General features: G+C 40.8%; 1 protein-coding gene across 2 annotated transcripts in view; it reads right to left on the bottom strand.

Moving 5' to 3' along the window:
* Nucleotides 1-7,461, bottom strand: part of LOC146490510 (NACHT, LRR and PYD domains-containing protein 3-like) — a 117,939-nt gene extending 110,478 nt beyond the window's left edge. The window contains exons 1-4 of one of the 2 annotated variants that reach the window (XM_085153085.1): nt 7,088-7,460; nt 6,905-7,003; nt 6,722-6,835; nt 5,949-6,001 (exon numbers count right to left, since the gene is read on the bottom strand). In XM_085153085.1, the coding sequence (XP_085009211.1) occupies nt 5,949-6,001; nt 6,722-6,835; nt 6,905-7,003; nt 7,088-7,176 (355 nt within the window). In that variant the 5' untranslated portion in view covers nt 7,177-7,460. Of the gene's footprint in view, nt 1-5,948; nt 6,002-6,721; nt 6,836-6,904; nt 7,004-7,087 lie in introns of both variants that reach the window. The other variant, XM_085153086.1, reaches the window with a different exon arrangement.
* Between the last annotated feature and the right edge of the window lie 8,853 nt (nt 7,462-16,314).

Raw genomic sequence — 16,314 nt, 5'->3', positions numbered from 1 at the left:
AGTAGTCGTCAAAAAAGTTACTCAAGTAGGAGTAAAAAAGTACTTGGCGAAAAGACTACTCAAGTAGCAAGTAACTGTTTGAAATGTCCGATTTATTTTATAAATAAATGCTATCAGACAAACAAAAATAAATAAATACATATACAAATTTTAGTATTTTCAACAGGAATATATGTAAAAAAACTCAACAAAATAAGGCACAACAATTCTAATTTCCAGATTTCAGTTTTTCACAACATAAAGCTTTTTTCAACAATACCTACAGTAAATAATATAAATATATAAACAGTGCAAACAATTTCCAGGGACAAGATATGCTGTAAGCTTTATATTCATTTTTGCTCCAAATGGCATAGCAGCCTCAGAGAAAACATTAGAACGAGGCATCTTCAACATATGTTCATACAAGGCAGCTCAGTGTACCATAAATTGTATGGGTGTGAATCTATTTCTTTATATTTAGCAAAATGTGCCCTTTCTTCACTCAGTGAGGTGATGGTTAAGCTTCAGCAGCAGTTTGCTCTCAAGGTTCTTTCTGTGAAGCTGTAACTTTTTAGCAGTGAACAGGAGTCCTGCATGAGTCCTTCACAAGCTCCAGATGCAGGAAGAGCTGTATTGACTTTCATCGAGAGCTTCTTGATGTGAGGAACGCCATGCAATAGATCGACACCTCCAATGAATGGAAATGAAAGGTACCTCTCCAGCTCCCCTGCTTCTGGCTTTCCTGACCCCATGGATCCATCATCTTTGGTTGATGGTTCAGTTAGGCTGCTGTTTATGCTGACCTCATCCAGCTCTGTGTCTAGGTGATGTCTGATGAAGTTGAGACCTGTGGAAAGATGTAAGGTTTTCAAAAGGTCTGGTCATTATAGTGCTGTATACACTGCCAAGCTGCGTGTTAGGTTTTGTATTGTTGATTGTCATTTATGCTTAGAAATATCTACTTATATATGCTTAGAGTTTTATAATTAGTTGTAGATTGGTAGAGGTTTGATCCTTGATAGTCTGCAAACTTTGTGTGCATTCCAGAGCACATCCTGGGAGCATGGGTGAAGGCATACCTTCTCTTATTGTTTTATGGTAGGATAAACGTGGCTATATCTGTTTTAGGCTAAGTTACCAAACTTATCTCACTACAACGTAGCGCCGAAAATATGACTTGCGGCTCGAGCTCGACACAGCGTCTGTAACATAAGACTGACATCCAGCTAACCACAGCGAAAAAGATATTTAGAGAAAACTTACCGTTTCCTCAGGTTACACAAGCTGAGTTGTTTCACACTGAAAAGTTGTTGTTTTGGCTCTCACTGAAGAAACCGACACTGAAGACATAGCTGTTCTTTTGTGGTGCTTTTAAGCAAAACATCCTTTGTATGTGAGGAAAATGCTGTTCATCCTCTTCAGCTCTAGCGTAGACGACTGGCTCTGCCATTCTTTCCGTGTGTCGCTACTTTGATACGCTCTGCCCGCCACAGTTTCAAACTGGTCATGTGACTGCATGGCCACATCTGATTGGTAAAAAAGTTACCGGAAACTCCACCGGTGGCATGTTATCTAATGTGTTAAACTAATTATTTTTTTTAAAGTAACGAGTAGAATTTTGAAAATGTAGCAGAGTAAAAGTACTGTTTCTTCTTCACAAATGTACTCAAGTAAAAGTAAAAAGTATCGTGCAAAAAGGGTACTTTAAAAGTCCTTTTTTTTCCAAAATCTTACTCAAGTAAATGTAACGGAGTAAATGTAACTCGTTACTACCCACCTCTGCAGACGGGCAGGTATACAGGTATACTATGAACAAATATACATATATAAGCACTGTGAGGTAAACAGATCTACAGAGTGCTATGAAAATATCTACAGTAGTGGAAGCGTAGCTCTCTAACAGTGTACACACTATGACAGAGACTACACCATGTCAGTGTCCTAAAACTACAGCAGTAACCAACGTGGTGAATGTTGATAATGAAAGGATCATGGTCACTGGGAGGAGGAGTGTAGAAGGGTTAGGTGAGTGTGGATGGAAAGGCTCAGCGGGGACTGAGTTCAGTAGGGTAACAACTGTGGGGAAGAAGCTCTTCCTAAACCTGCTGGTTTTAGTCTGAAGGCTCCTGTAGCGCCTCCTGGAGGGGAGGAGGAGCTGGAAGAGTTTATTGGCAGTATGAGAGGAGTCCCTGAGAATGATGCGTGCTCGGCATAGACATCTCTTCTTGTGGACATCCTCAATGCCAGGAAGTGGAGTCCCTGTGATGTCTTGGGCGGTTTTCACCACACGCTGCAGTGCCTTGCGGTCAGCAACAGAGCAGTTCCCATACCAGACTGTGACACAGTTGGTCAGGATGCTCTCTATCACACAGTGGTAGAAGTTAACCAGTATGTCATTAGACAGGTGATTCTTCTTCAGGGTCCTCAACAAAAAGAGGCGCTGATGGGCCTTCTTGACCAGGCTGGAGGTGTTAGTTGACCAGGACAGATTCTCAGAGTTGTGGATTGCCAAGAACTTGAAGCTAGAGACCCGTCCAAGGATGGAGTTGGATCCATACTAGGGCTGCCACAAATGATTATTCTGATAGTCGACTAGTCACCGATTATTTTTACGATTAGTCGACTAATCAGATCATCATCCATTGGATGTAAAACTACAGCTTATTGCACCAGCAGCATCTGCTCTTATATAACTATCATTAGCTTACAGCTTGAAGTGTTTAAGGTCTGTGCTAACTAAAACTAAAGACAAGATGATAGTTTATTAAATTTAAATGAAATTTGCAGATTGTTTTGGTGAATTTTAATAAACTCCTTGCTATCTAAAATATAACAGGACCCTGGAATATTCTCCAGCATCTCACAATTCTGATAATCAGCTGTCTGCTTGACGTTTATTCAGCTGTGTAAAAACTATAATCTCAGCAAATCCGATTTACTCAGGAACAAATAAAATACTGAAAAAAGCCAAACAATAACATTTTTAAGTTATCTAAGTGACTTATATATATTTAACCTGAGTAGCGAAAGACGCCGACGGGAGTCCGCTGCTCTCGCCGGCTGGAGTGACCATTGAACCCCCCCGGCTAACTATCGAGCTAGTGGGTAACAGACGTGTCCGAAAACGTCGGAGCGCTTTTGAAAATATGTGGTGTCTTGATAAACTGAGCAGATATTTGAGGTTTACACAGCTACATTCTCGCCTGAAAATATGTTAAACGTTTATTTTGAGACCCAAAAAGAATAATAAGAGTAATATTAAAACTAACTAGCTGCCACCATTGTTGACACCTGTTCTGGGCCACGCTATGAATTCTGGGACACAACTTCTTCTTCTTCGGGGTTTAACGGCAGCTGGCATCCTTGTACATGCAGTGCTGCCATCTTCTGTCTCAGTCCGTTATTACACTCTTAAATTCTGCTACTTATTCCTGTGTCTTTTGTGATCTTACAAAGCTTCAAACAACGCGTCAACTATTAAATTAGTCGTCGACGATTTTGATAGTCGAAGTAATCGTGACTAGTCGACTAATCGTGGCAGCCCTAATCCATACTAAGGTCTGCAGTCATAGAGGAACAGGCTCAGCACACAGCCCTGTGGAGTGCCAGCGTGAGTGTGACAGTGGTAGAGCTGTTATGGCCTGGCCTAACAAGCTGAGGTCTGTTGGTCAGAAAGTCCATAATCCAGTTATAGATGGAGTTGTTGAGTCCAAGATCCACACGTTTGGTGATCAGCTTGGAGGGAAGAACTGTACTGAATGCTGAGCCGAAGTCAACTAACAGCATTTTTGCATAAGTATTCTTGTTGTCCAGGTGTGAGAGTACACAGTGAAGAGCTGTGGATACAGCATCCTCTGTACTTCATTGTTTTTATTGACAAATTGGTGAGGATCCAGTGTGGGGGCAAGCATGTCTTGAGGTGCATGTCCTGTAATGCATCAGGGCCAGCAGCTTTTTGAGCTTTGTGTGATGGAGAACTTTGCTTTGTGTGATGTCATAAATAGTTGGATAATCCTCAGAGTCTCTGGACTTTTACTTAGAGATATTATATTCAGTCATCATTCAGTCATTCAATCATCCAGGAAAATAAATCTCCAAAAGTTGATTCTGTTCATCTGGACGTAGCATTTTCTGGGAGAAACGTTTCGTCACTCATCCAAGTGACTTCTTCAGTCTCAGCTGACTGCAGGTTAGACCATCTCTGAATCGAGGAGGGGGCCTAAGGGTACATCTTTCACCATCTTACAATGCTGTGATTGCAGCCATTCCCTAACTCCCTGTGAATGGTACTCATGGCCATTGATCAGTGGGTTTTGGTCAGTGGTTGTTGATCAATGGTCATGAGAATTTGCATAATTGTGATTAAGGAACTGACCTCAAAGCCCATTGTTCCTTCAGTGGGCTGGTTTCAGTCATTATGCAAATGTACTGTTTATAAGATTGGGGAAACCTGCAGTCAGCTGAGACTGAAGAAGTCACTTGGATGAGTAACGAAACGTTTCTCCCAGAAAACGCTACGTCCAGATGAACAGAATCAACTTTTGGAGAACAACTATTAATGCTTTTAATTAATGCTTTTTTCCCTCTCAAAGGATGTAAGCTGTACTGCACATGTAACTTTGTGAACAATACCTCAATAAGAATGATTCACACTGTTTTATTTAACCTGAATATTTGAAACAAACTTAGTAAAAACAATACACAGAGTCAGAGCTTAAAATGTAATCCGTGGAAAAACTAAACACACATTTTAACTTAACCTCTTAAGCCCCAAGCCTACCTGATCTACTGCTTTTTGCCCCCGTATCAGGGGGCGTTGGGGCTTAAGAGGTTGGCTGCCAAGCAGAAGTATTTGGTTTGAGTACATAAATATTAGCCTTGGCTATTTAATCTTTAATTAATGATTAATGAGGGGTTACTAAAGTGCAAGCCTTTTTTAAAATATGTGTTAATATCCTTACAGATGTGGCAAAAGAGTGAAAACATGCTGCTGTTTGCACATATTTAATAATCAGCTCTGCACAGGAGCTGCAGCAGAGTCCAGCCTGTTGCTCTTACAGTGTAATACTCATAATAAAAGTACAGTAACTGTGGTTAGTTACTGACTGAGCAGCCCGGTGCGTTTCTGTTAATTTCATTCACCTGCACGGGTTAGCTAAACAAACTTTACGAAATAAGTTTTCCCGACAGCCGAGTGCTCATCTTAGCTAGCTAGCTAAGGATGTTAGCTACAGATTAGCTTACAAACACCTTTCACTTACCAAAAATATTGTGGCGGCTCTCAGGTCCTTCTTTCAGGGAGATACTGAAGAACACCTGAGTCTGTCAGTTTGAAACAGTCGGTAAACGCTGGACCTCCTCTCAGCGTCCCCGCTCTATGTGCCGTTCAGAGATACGCAAGTTTCTTCATGACTGCAGCTGCTGCAGATATTAGGTCGTCCATGATTTCTACAGTCACTGGTCAGCAATATAATGTGCGCAAACATATGTGGCTCATATATGTGGCTCTGAAGCCCCGCCCCTCAAGCGCACCCTCAGATGCCTAAACAGTGCCAGCTAATTGAAGCTGAAAAAACAACTGTACGTGGAAAAAAACGATGTAAGTGTGAAAACATGGCTGTGAGCGAGTTTTTTCTTTAAATTTCTATATTTATGTTTTTTCACTATCAATTTTTTTCACTTTCAATACATTTGTTTCAGTTTCAATATTTTTTCAGTTTCATTTTAAGGTGGCATCGTTTTAACCTCATATGTGGGTTCGAAGTACAAAAAAGTCCAGCTGTTTCTCTGCCAAACTCCTCAGACTGGAAGTTCTCATGTTATAAAAAAGTCCCAAAGAAAGATTAAGGCAAAGATTAGGACAGGTTACAGCTTGCAAATTTTATGTACTTATCACAGTGACAAAAAGAATCTGCCTGAAGTCTATACATCCATACGTCTCATCATACAAAGCACTGATCTCCTACCTGCTGATGGAGCTGCTTTGACTGGCTGTTCTTTAGGTTCTTCCATCATCTTTCTATAAAAACACGAGGAGATGATTTTACCAAAAGAAACAGTGAACACAGTCTGGGTGTCACATCATATGAATTTGTGTCATGGTTTAGTGTACGGGCCACACACACTAAAACTGATCTGTGTGAAAGAACACATCGATGACATGTCAATGCAGTGATAACCTCATGATATTTGGGGAATAGAGGTTTTTACTTTTTCAGATATTTGTTCAGTATAATGATTAAATAATCTGACAACACAAACCTAAAATACTTTGTTCCCTGTCTGCGACTTTGTGCGTCTCTGCTGTTAGTGCTTAAAGGAAGTTTTAAACTTAAAATACTTCCACACATATCTGACTGTGGTCTCTGGGGCCATTATCCTGAAACACTGGGGCTCAGCCCTGAAAGCTTTGCTATCTTCACTTGATAACAGCAGCTGTTTAAAGTTCTTTTGAATGTAAATGTGAGACACTGTGTGCTCACAGCTAAAGGCTGCAGTCAGCTGTGTTAGAGCGTCCAATGATCCTTTAATAAACACTCAGAGCTCCATGTTAAGGAAGTTAAATAATAAAAGCGGGGTGGAGACGTGACTGGGATGGTCCAAATGTGTCTTAAACCAGATGAAATGACAGCTGAGCCTGTGTGTCCTTTGAGACACTGCTCTCCTACAGAGATGCATTTTAGAAACCAGGAAACATCAAATCATTTAAATCAGAGAGTTCATGTTACTAACAGCTCACCTCTCTGCAGCAGACACAGGCTGGGATTTAAATTCAATGTAGCGCTCTTCAGACCCATCACTCCTTAAGGACACAGAGCTGGGTCGAGGTCCAGGTTTCAGTCTCTGATGGATCCTGAAAAAGTTATAAATCTTCAGTAAAATTCTCATCACATATCAGCTGATATTATTGGTGTTAGCTTACTTTTTCTCAGCTGACTGTCTTTGCTCAAATCTCTTAATAACATCTTTGATTGAGTTACTTTCATAGGACCCAGAGCTGGGTGGAGGTCCAGGTGGGTTCCTGTGAATAATGATGGAGCAGTGATGTGAGTGCTGAGCTGTGACATGGAGAAGAGTCATGGACAGTTAGAGATGGTCATCTCACCTCTGAGCTTTGGTCTGGCTCTCATGTTCCCCACACAGAGTGCTTTTAGAGGGAGGGACTCCCTCCTCTCTGTCCTTACACTGATCCATGCTGCTCAATTCACATCAGCTCACACACACTTTCTACCTTCACCTGCAGAGGAAACACAAATCATTCATGTGCACATCAACTGAAATCCTCCTTTCCATCATGTGTGCTGTCCAAATATCAGCTGCTTCTTTCCTGCTTCATCTCAGTGTCAGCTGAATGCAGTCAGACAGCAGTGTGAGGCAGAGGAAGCTGCCATCAGCTGCTCTACTATCAGTCCACTAGATGGAGCCTGAAGCACACACGATGCATTCACTGACACACACCGATTCACTGTGACTGGAAGCTTCAGTCAGTCCAACACGTGTGAACAACATTTTAAACATTTCAGTTGATCCATGATTCAAAGAGGATCAGCAGAGTTAAAGCTTCACACTAATTATTCCTGCTGAGTTTGTAGAGAACTGCACACACACTGATTCACTGCTAATGAGAAGTTTCCTCCATCCAGTAATTCATCATCCATCAGCTCTACTGCTGCTCTCAGTCCTGGACTCTGATCACAAACTAAAAGCAGCTTTTTAACTCTTTTAACTCGTGTCTGTAAGAGCTCTTAGCGTTAGCTTAGCGTTAGCTTAGTGTTAGCATGCTGTGTGGCTAGCTTAGCGTCAGAGCTCTGCAGGTGTCTCGTGTGTAAATATTAATCACCGTGACAGTAAAGGAGGTAAAGGGCTGTGACGTCATCACGTACGCTGCGTCCTCTGTGGGCTCTGAGTGAACTCACAAAGTACAAACTACAAGTACACAAACACGAACGTGGCTCAGAGTGGCGGACACACTCGGCCTCGTTGGTCCAGCTGTGAGTCCGTTACCGTGAACTATGGAGCGGCAGATTTGTGCTGAACTAAGCTGCACACAGCTGATGTTAGCCAGGAGAACATTACACACTGACTTTAATGGAAAGACCGGAAATACAAACACACACAGTTTGTTGTGTGAAGAAATCAAACATGAGCTGAACAAACAGTAAAGTTCCTAAAGACAAACTGTTAAAGGAGGAAACAAAGCAAACTTACAGTTTCTTCACACACCAACAACAAGCTCCACAGCTGCACACTAAACACGGACACGCAGGTGATTCCTGGAAGGAGGCGGGGCTTCACCTGAAGCAGGACAGGTGGAGACTTGATAAGAATTTTCCCCTTACAGGGAGGAGGCTGATCTTCAGATGAGTTCCTGTTAAATGTGACGAAACAAAGTTAAAAGTGGACTCAGTCTTGTCTGATTTCACTCTGTTTTTCACTGAGCAGGTTGAAGTTTTATTAATGAAAATCAGCAGAGCTTGGTACTGATGGAAGAACCTCCTCTAATCGCTGTCATTCAAAGTGATCCAACCTGTTTGTGAATGCAGCTCACAGACTCTCTACATTTCCACACGACTTAACAGACTGATGGTGTTTTTCCTTCAAACAAACTTTACTGAGAACACTCAGTGACACTCATGGACGCTCCAACAGAGTGAAGATGGTGATCAGGATGAAGAAAACTTTAGAGAGTTCTCAGAGCTGCTGAGCTACTCACAGTGGAGACTCAAAGTCAGGATTTTAACCTTTTTAAGCATCTGTACTAAAGCAGATGTGCAGATCTAATATTAAACAGTGCTGTCATATACAGGCTCACCTCCAGGAATAAACATGCAGACACATAAACTTGTGTTCATGCAGACATTAAATAGGAACATACAAAATTATTTGATCAACACTTACAGTTCAGATCAGGCAGAGTGGAGCTGTTTATAAAGACCAGTCAAATCTAAGATAAGATCATGAGAGGTGGAAACAAAATCCCCAAATGACTTGTTTGTATTTTAATGTCACAATAACTCGTGTGTTGCTCACCTAAAGTATAGAAAATGAAAAAATCAATTGAGTTTAATGTCATCAAATGAATGTTGCTCATTTTCACTGCAGAGAGATAAAAAGGTTTAGTATCTACGTGTTAGCTGATGTTTGTTTGCTTACAGCTGTTCGTTTTTTTAATGTTTGTCAACATCTACAAAGATTTTAGTTTTATATTATAATCATGTAAAACACTATTCTCACCGAGAAAAAGCAAAGATTGAATGTCACAGCTCAAAGTCTGACTTTTCCTACTAAAATAAAATGTGTGAGTGACGTGTCAGTAGAATTGAGCCAACTGGTTGTCTTCATTTTCAGTCCTGATGAGCTCAAATGTTTAAGATCATCAGTTTAAAAAAGCATAAGGCCGTGGATCCTTAAGGTTTTTATGGTTTGAGTTTACAGTGAGAGGTGTTTATAATGATGTTGGCTGTTTTCCAGTTGAACAATCTTCCAGGGAAGTTTAAACTAGAAAAACTAGTCACTGCCTGCAGCAGAGCTTCAGTTGGCAGCATTCCTGATCTTTGTGGAGCAGCAACAACATGTTGTTAACAGAGCTGTATAAAGACTGACTCACCTCACCAGGCTCTCTTTCATTCACATCATACACAACATTTACTTCATTACAAGCTGTGTTGGTCAAGTTACTTGAAATAAGTACTCAGTTACTAATTACTGATTACTTCTCCAAGGAAGTAATCCCATGTCTTCACTGATTACTTATTTTCAAAAGTAATTGGTTACTTTACTCTTTAAAAAACATGACTTGAATACGTAATAAAGTAGAAAGTAGACGTTTCAGCCCGAGACTGATTTTTTCTGCATAATCCATCATATAGAAATGAATCAAATTAAAAAGCCTTTCTTTTAATTGTTTTATTGTTATTAATCTTTTTATTTTATGCATCAAGAAAAATTAAATTATATTATAACTGTTTTTGACTTGATGAAATGTGTTTAACATTTAAACCTATTTCCTGTATATTCCAGCATATGAAATAAAATAATGTTTTGTGTTTCCACTCTGGAGTGGGGCGGGTGGAGGTCTGCCCACAGCGGTCATGTCAGTGGGAGGATCCGGGGGTTTCTCTGTCAATGTCACGTTCCCATGGCAGCATGCTTGCTCAGATTTGAAGTGTTATGGTCCTGGGTCGGTGACCCAGTGTTTTTGAGTTTTGTACTTTTGGTTTCTTCTCATGGTTCCTTAGTTTTTTAGTGTTTCTTGAGTTCTAGTTTTAGGGTTTGTTATGTGGCTTCCTTCTGCATTTCCTGTTTTATTGTGAAGGTCTGTGTCTTATGCCAGAGTGTTCACTTTGTGTTTCCCCTGTCTCGTCTCGTCAATCAAAATCGGCTGTGCCTCCCTCCTGTGTGTAGTTTCCCCTCTGTGTGTTTCTAGTGTGTGTTGTCTCATGTTTGTCTCTGGTTTGTCTGTGTTGTCTCCTTCACGTCTCCCTGCATATCTTTCTAAGGATTTCAGGTTTGAGGTTAGTTTTGTTTAGTGATGGGTAGATGAGGCCTCGTGAAGCGTTTCAGCACATTCCCCAAACTGTATCAATACTGTGTCGACACAGTGTTGCTGTTTTGCTCCATACTGACACCTGTTGGACTTTAAATATCATTGCAGGCAACTTACTTGAGACTCAACAGACACCTAGTCATACTTGTTTACACTGTAAGGTACAGTGGAACCCCGACTTACCAAATTAATTCGTTCCCGGGGGTCTTTCGTAAGTCGAACATTTTCGTAAGTCGAAGCAGTAGTTAGTAAGTAACAATTAGCTCTTTTTGGTCATGAGACTAAAGTCATCTCACTGTGGTAATGTAAATATAATATGGCCAATATTATAGTATTGTCAGATTATTATGATATAAAAAAAAAAAAACACCCAGCACGCCCCTGCGGGCGGTTTATCCTTCAAGCTCGGGTCCTCTACCAGAGGCCTGGGAGCTTGAGGGTCCTGCGCAGTCCGGGATCTGCTGGAGCCACTCGCTTAGCTTGGGAGTCACCGCAGCTAGTGCACCGATTACCACGGGGACCACCGATACCTTCACCCTCCACATCCTCTCGAGCTCTTCTCTGAGCCCTTGGTATTTCTCCAGCTTCTCGTGTTCCTTCTTCCTGATATTGCTGTCATTCGGAACCGCTACATCGATCACTACGGCCGTCTTCTTCTGTTTGTCTACTACCACTATGTCCGGTTGGTTAGCCACCACCATTTTGTCTGTATCTGGAAGGCCCACAGGATCTTAGCTCGGTCATTCTCCATCACCCTTGGGGGCATTTCCCATTTTGACCTCGGGACTTCCAGGTTATACTCGGCACAGATGTTCCTGTACACTATGCCGGCCACTTGGTTATGGCGTTCCATGTATGCCTTGCCTGCTAGCATCTTGCACCCTGCTGTTATGTGCTGGATTGTCTCTGGGGCATCTTTACACAGCCTGCACCTGGGGTCTTGCCTGGTGTGATAGACCCCAGCCTCTATGGATCTTGTACTCAGAGCTTGTTCTTGTGCTGCCATGATTAGTGCCTCTGTGCTATCTTTCAGTCCAGCTTTGTCCAGCCACTGGTAGGATTTCTGGATATCAGCCACCTCCTCTATCTGCCGGTGGTACATACCGTGCAGGGGCCTGTCCTTCCATGATGGTTCCTCGTCTCCCTCCTCTTTCTTGGGTTTCTGCTGCCTGAGGTATTCACTGAGCACGCTGTCAGTTGGGGCCATCTTCGTGATGTATTCTTGGATGTTCGTTGTCTCATCCTGGACTGTGGTGCTGACACTCACCAGTCCCCGACCCCCTTCCTTCCACTTATATATATATATATATATATATATATATATATATATATATATATATATATATATATATATATATATATGTGTGTGTGTGTGTGTGTGTGTGTGTTTGTGTATATGTATATATATATATATATGTATGTATATATATATATATGTATGTAGAGGCTGAGAGTACAAACATCACTAATGTCACATAACTTTGCCAACATGTGGCCAACAGCAATGTTTTAATGTTCTTCGTTATTAAACATTCGCACATAAATAAGTGACGTCATATTCAGTACTTACTTTTGACAATTCACTCTTCGGCAGCTCCCTTCTGCCGTATTTTGCTGCAAAATTATCCACACCCACCGCCGCGCAATGAATTGTGGGATATATGGGACCACGAAGCGTGCACCGGACCACGCTTGATATTTGGGGAAATTGACGGCGCATTTGGAGTATGCATTTGAAGTACACTTTGGATTGGGACAGCCGTCGTCGCGTGGCGGTGACGTAATCACACTTAAAATGCGTACTTCAAGCATGCAGACCCTGAATTGGGACACAGCCTGTGTGTATTTAAGTCGTGTCCTCTCTTATTGTAGTTGCTGGTCCGTCTGTGTATCCACCATGTTTCATTCGTGTGTTCTCCCTGCTGTCAACGGTCGTCGGCCTCTGCCCGCTCTCATTCATGGTCGTGTTCAGTAGTTTAGTTGTCCCAGTATAGATAGTTTATCTTTGTTTGCCTTTTTCTCACTGTGCTTGGTTTTCAATAAATCACATTCACACCTTTACGACTGCCTGCTATTGGATCCTCCTTCATTATCTCCACACGGCTCACTCCACTCGCCGTGACACCCACAATAATTATTTTATCTGAGCTGAGCATTACATCAGCTAAAAAGTCTGAGTAATCAGAGAGAAACTCTGTGTTTGGCCCAGGTGGACGATAAATGATAACAAGTAAGACTGGTTTCTGAGTTTTACAGAAACCAGGAGTGGCATGTTTACCCGCATGTTCTCCTTAAATTGCTGGCTGTCTGAGTGGTGTCCCAGAAATGATGTGGGCTTCATAGATAATTGGCAAACCTTCTGGAGGAAACCTGGTCTTGTTAGGAGAGATGGCGTCCATCCCACTTTGGATGGAGCAGCTCTCATTTCTAGAAATATGGACACATTTATTAAACCCCCCAAAATATGACTATCCAGAGTTGGGACCAGGAAGCAAAGTTGCAGTCTTACACGCCTCTCTGCAGCTTCTCTCCTCCTGCTACCCCCCCAAAAATCCATCTCCATAGAGTCTGTGTCAGCTCCCAAACAGACAAAAAACAAACTAAAAACCAACAACAAACAACTTAAACATAAACAATTACAAAGAAAGAACAATACAGTATCCACATCTGAACCAAAGAGTAAAACAGTGAAATGTGGATTATTAAATATTAGGTCTCTCTCCTCCAAGTCTCTGTTAGTACATGACTTAATAATTGATCAACAAATTGATTTACTCTGCCTTACAGAAACCTGGTTGCAGCAGGATGATTATGTTAGTTTAAATGAATCAACACCCCCGAGTCATTCTAACTACCAGAAATCTCGAAGCACAGGCCGAGGGGATGGTGTGGCAGCAATTTTTCACACCAGTCTATTAATTAATGAAAGACCCAGACAGACTTTTAATTCATTTGAAAGCCTGATGCTTAGCCTCGTCCACCCCGGCTGTAAAACTCAGAAACCAGTCTTACTTGTTATCATCTATCATCCACCTGGGCCTTACACAGAGTTTCTCTCTGATTTCTCAGACTTTTTATCTGATTTAGTTCTCAGCTCAGATAAAATAATTATTGTGGGTGATTTTAACATCCATGTAGATGCTAAAAATGACAGCCTCAACATGGCATTTAATCTGTTATTAGACTCAATTGGCTTCTCTCAAAATGTAAAAGAACCCACCCACCACTTTAATCACACTCTAGATCTTGTTTTAACATATGGCATAGAAACTGAACATTTAACAGTGTTTCCTGAAAACCCTCTCCTGTCTGATCATTTCCTGATAACATTTACATTTACAATAATTGATTACACAGCAGTGGAGAGTAGACCTTATCACAGTAGATGTCTTTCTGAAAGTGCTGTAACTAAGTTTAAGAATATAATCCACCCACTGTTATCATCTTCAATGCCCTGTACCAACATAGAGCAGAGCAGCTATCTGAACGCTACTCCAACAGAGGTCGATCATCTTGTTAATAATTTTACCTCCTCACTACGTACGACTCTGGATACTGTAGCTCCTGTGAAAACTAAGGCCTCAAATCACAAGTACTTGACTCCGTGGTATAATTCTCAAACACGTAGCCTAAAGCAGACGACTCGTAATCTGGAGAGGAAATGGCGTGTCACAAATTTAGAGGATCATCATTTAGCCTGTAGAAATAGTTTGCTGCTTTATAAGAAAGCCCTCCGCAAATCCAGAACATCTTACTATTCATCACTGATTGAAGAAAATAAGAACAACCCCAGGTTTCTCTTCAGCTCTGTAGCCAGGCTGACAAACAGTCAGAGCTCTGTTGAGCCAACCATCCCTTTAACGTTAACTGTTAATGACTTCATGAACTTCTTCACAATAACATTTTTATCATTAAAGAAAAAATTACCAATAATCATCCCACAGATGTAATATTATCTACAGCTACTCTTAGTACCATTGATGATAAGTTAGACTCTTTTTCTCCAATTGATCTTTCTGAGTTAACTTCAATAATTACTTCCTCCAAACCATCAACGTGTCTTTTAGACCCCATTCCTACAAAACTGCTCAAAGAAGTCCTGCCATTAATTAATGCTTCAATCTTAAATATGATCAACCTATTAGAGCAGGGCGATATGACCAAAAATATTTATCACGATATACATTTGAAAATTTGCGATAATGATATAACTGACGATATAATTGACACTAGACAAAATACTTTATAACTCCACAACTTTATTAGTGCAAAAAAAACCCCATCAATGTATTTTCACTTAAACAAGCAGCTGTTTTTTATGTGCATTAAAGTAATATACAAATTTAACAGTGCAAATGGAAATTCCTCACTGACAGTTTAACCAAAAGACATTTCCAGTGGAAACTGGCCGACATATCCTCAGCATAACCGTGTATAATATCCACAAAACTTAAAAAGAGGTTCTACACACACAATACGTATGTTGAAGCACAGTACGTATCATTCCATCAAGCGGTGCGGCTTCGTAGCTTAGCAAAGTCGTACTGAAACATTTGACAGATTTTCGAGCGCCATGTACATAAAATCGTTTTGAGTTCAGTAAACACAACCAGAGTTCATACATAAGGCACACGGGATTATAAGGGGCTCTGTCGATTTTCAGAAAAATCAAAGGATTGATTTTAAGTGTGCCGTATTTTCCAAAACACAGTAATAACGACGGCCCGCTAACATGCTCTACCAAAAATGCTTTGTTGTGTATCTGACGGAGGAAAGCTAAACCAGTTCCACACCACTGAAGTTGCAGCATTTTTACAAACCACTTCTGGTTCATCTGTTTTTTATTCAACGATCCACTTTCGCCCTTCTCATTCTGTGTCGCCTCCATGCTTTTTCTGCCATGTGCGTATGAAAACAAAGGCACTGCGCATGTGCGTTTTACCCATATTCTATCGCCATATTTCATTTTCTTATCGTTGCCCAACATTATACCGGTATTACCGTGAACAGTATGATATGGCCCAACCCTACCTCACTTATCATCAGACCAGCAAACAGGGAGAAAAGCTAAGCTGGCAGCCAGCAGCTCCTTAAACATCACCTTTGAACATGCTTGACAGCTTGCTCCTTGTATAGCTATTTAGTCAGACAGGCAAAGCCAGCATGAACTAGTACGAACAATTACAGCAACAAATGCCGGATCATTGTTCAGGCGTGTGCATGACTGAGGTTTCATAACAGTTTTTAACAACAGTTATGAAGAAACACATCACCAGAAACTAAATGGCTGATCAGATTACTATGTGATGCATCATGATGGTGGTGGGAATATTCAAGTCTGTGGGTGTTTTAATCTTCTCAATCTAAACACTTGCACTGAACTGACTCCACCCTACACAAGAAGAAGTAGCACTGTAATCTTGAGAGACATGATCCACTCTCTGGTTTCAGTTTTTTGATGGTTTGGTAGGATTTTAAATGCAGAACATGTATTTATGTAGTAGTATTTGTTACATTTGTTACATTTATTGCACATTAAAAAAGGCACCTGTAACATTCTGTCCAACTTTAAGCAAAACACATATTTCTAAAATAACTTAAAATATAATAATGAAACAATACTGCCCCCTGTTGCTTGAAATATGGGATTTTATTTGATAGCACTTCTTACAGAAAGAGACAACAAACCAAAGATAAAACCCCTCGAAAAACAAAAGCAAGAAAAATTAGAAGACATTGTCAGAAAAATCGATTTTTAAAATAATATAATAAGAAAGATTCTTCTT

The sequence above is a fragment of the Neolamprologus multifasciatus genome, unplaced genomic scaffold (genome assembly GCF_963576455.1).
Source record: "Neolamprologus multifasciatus unplaced genomic scaffold, fNeoMul1.2 chr03_unloc_1, whole genome shotgun sequence".
NCBI lineage: Eukaryota > Metazoa > Chordata > Actinopteri > Cichliformes > Cichlidae > Neolamprologus > Neolamprologus multifasciatus.
This window is presented reverse-complemented; position numbering and strand designations above follow the sequence as displayed.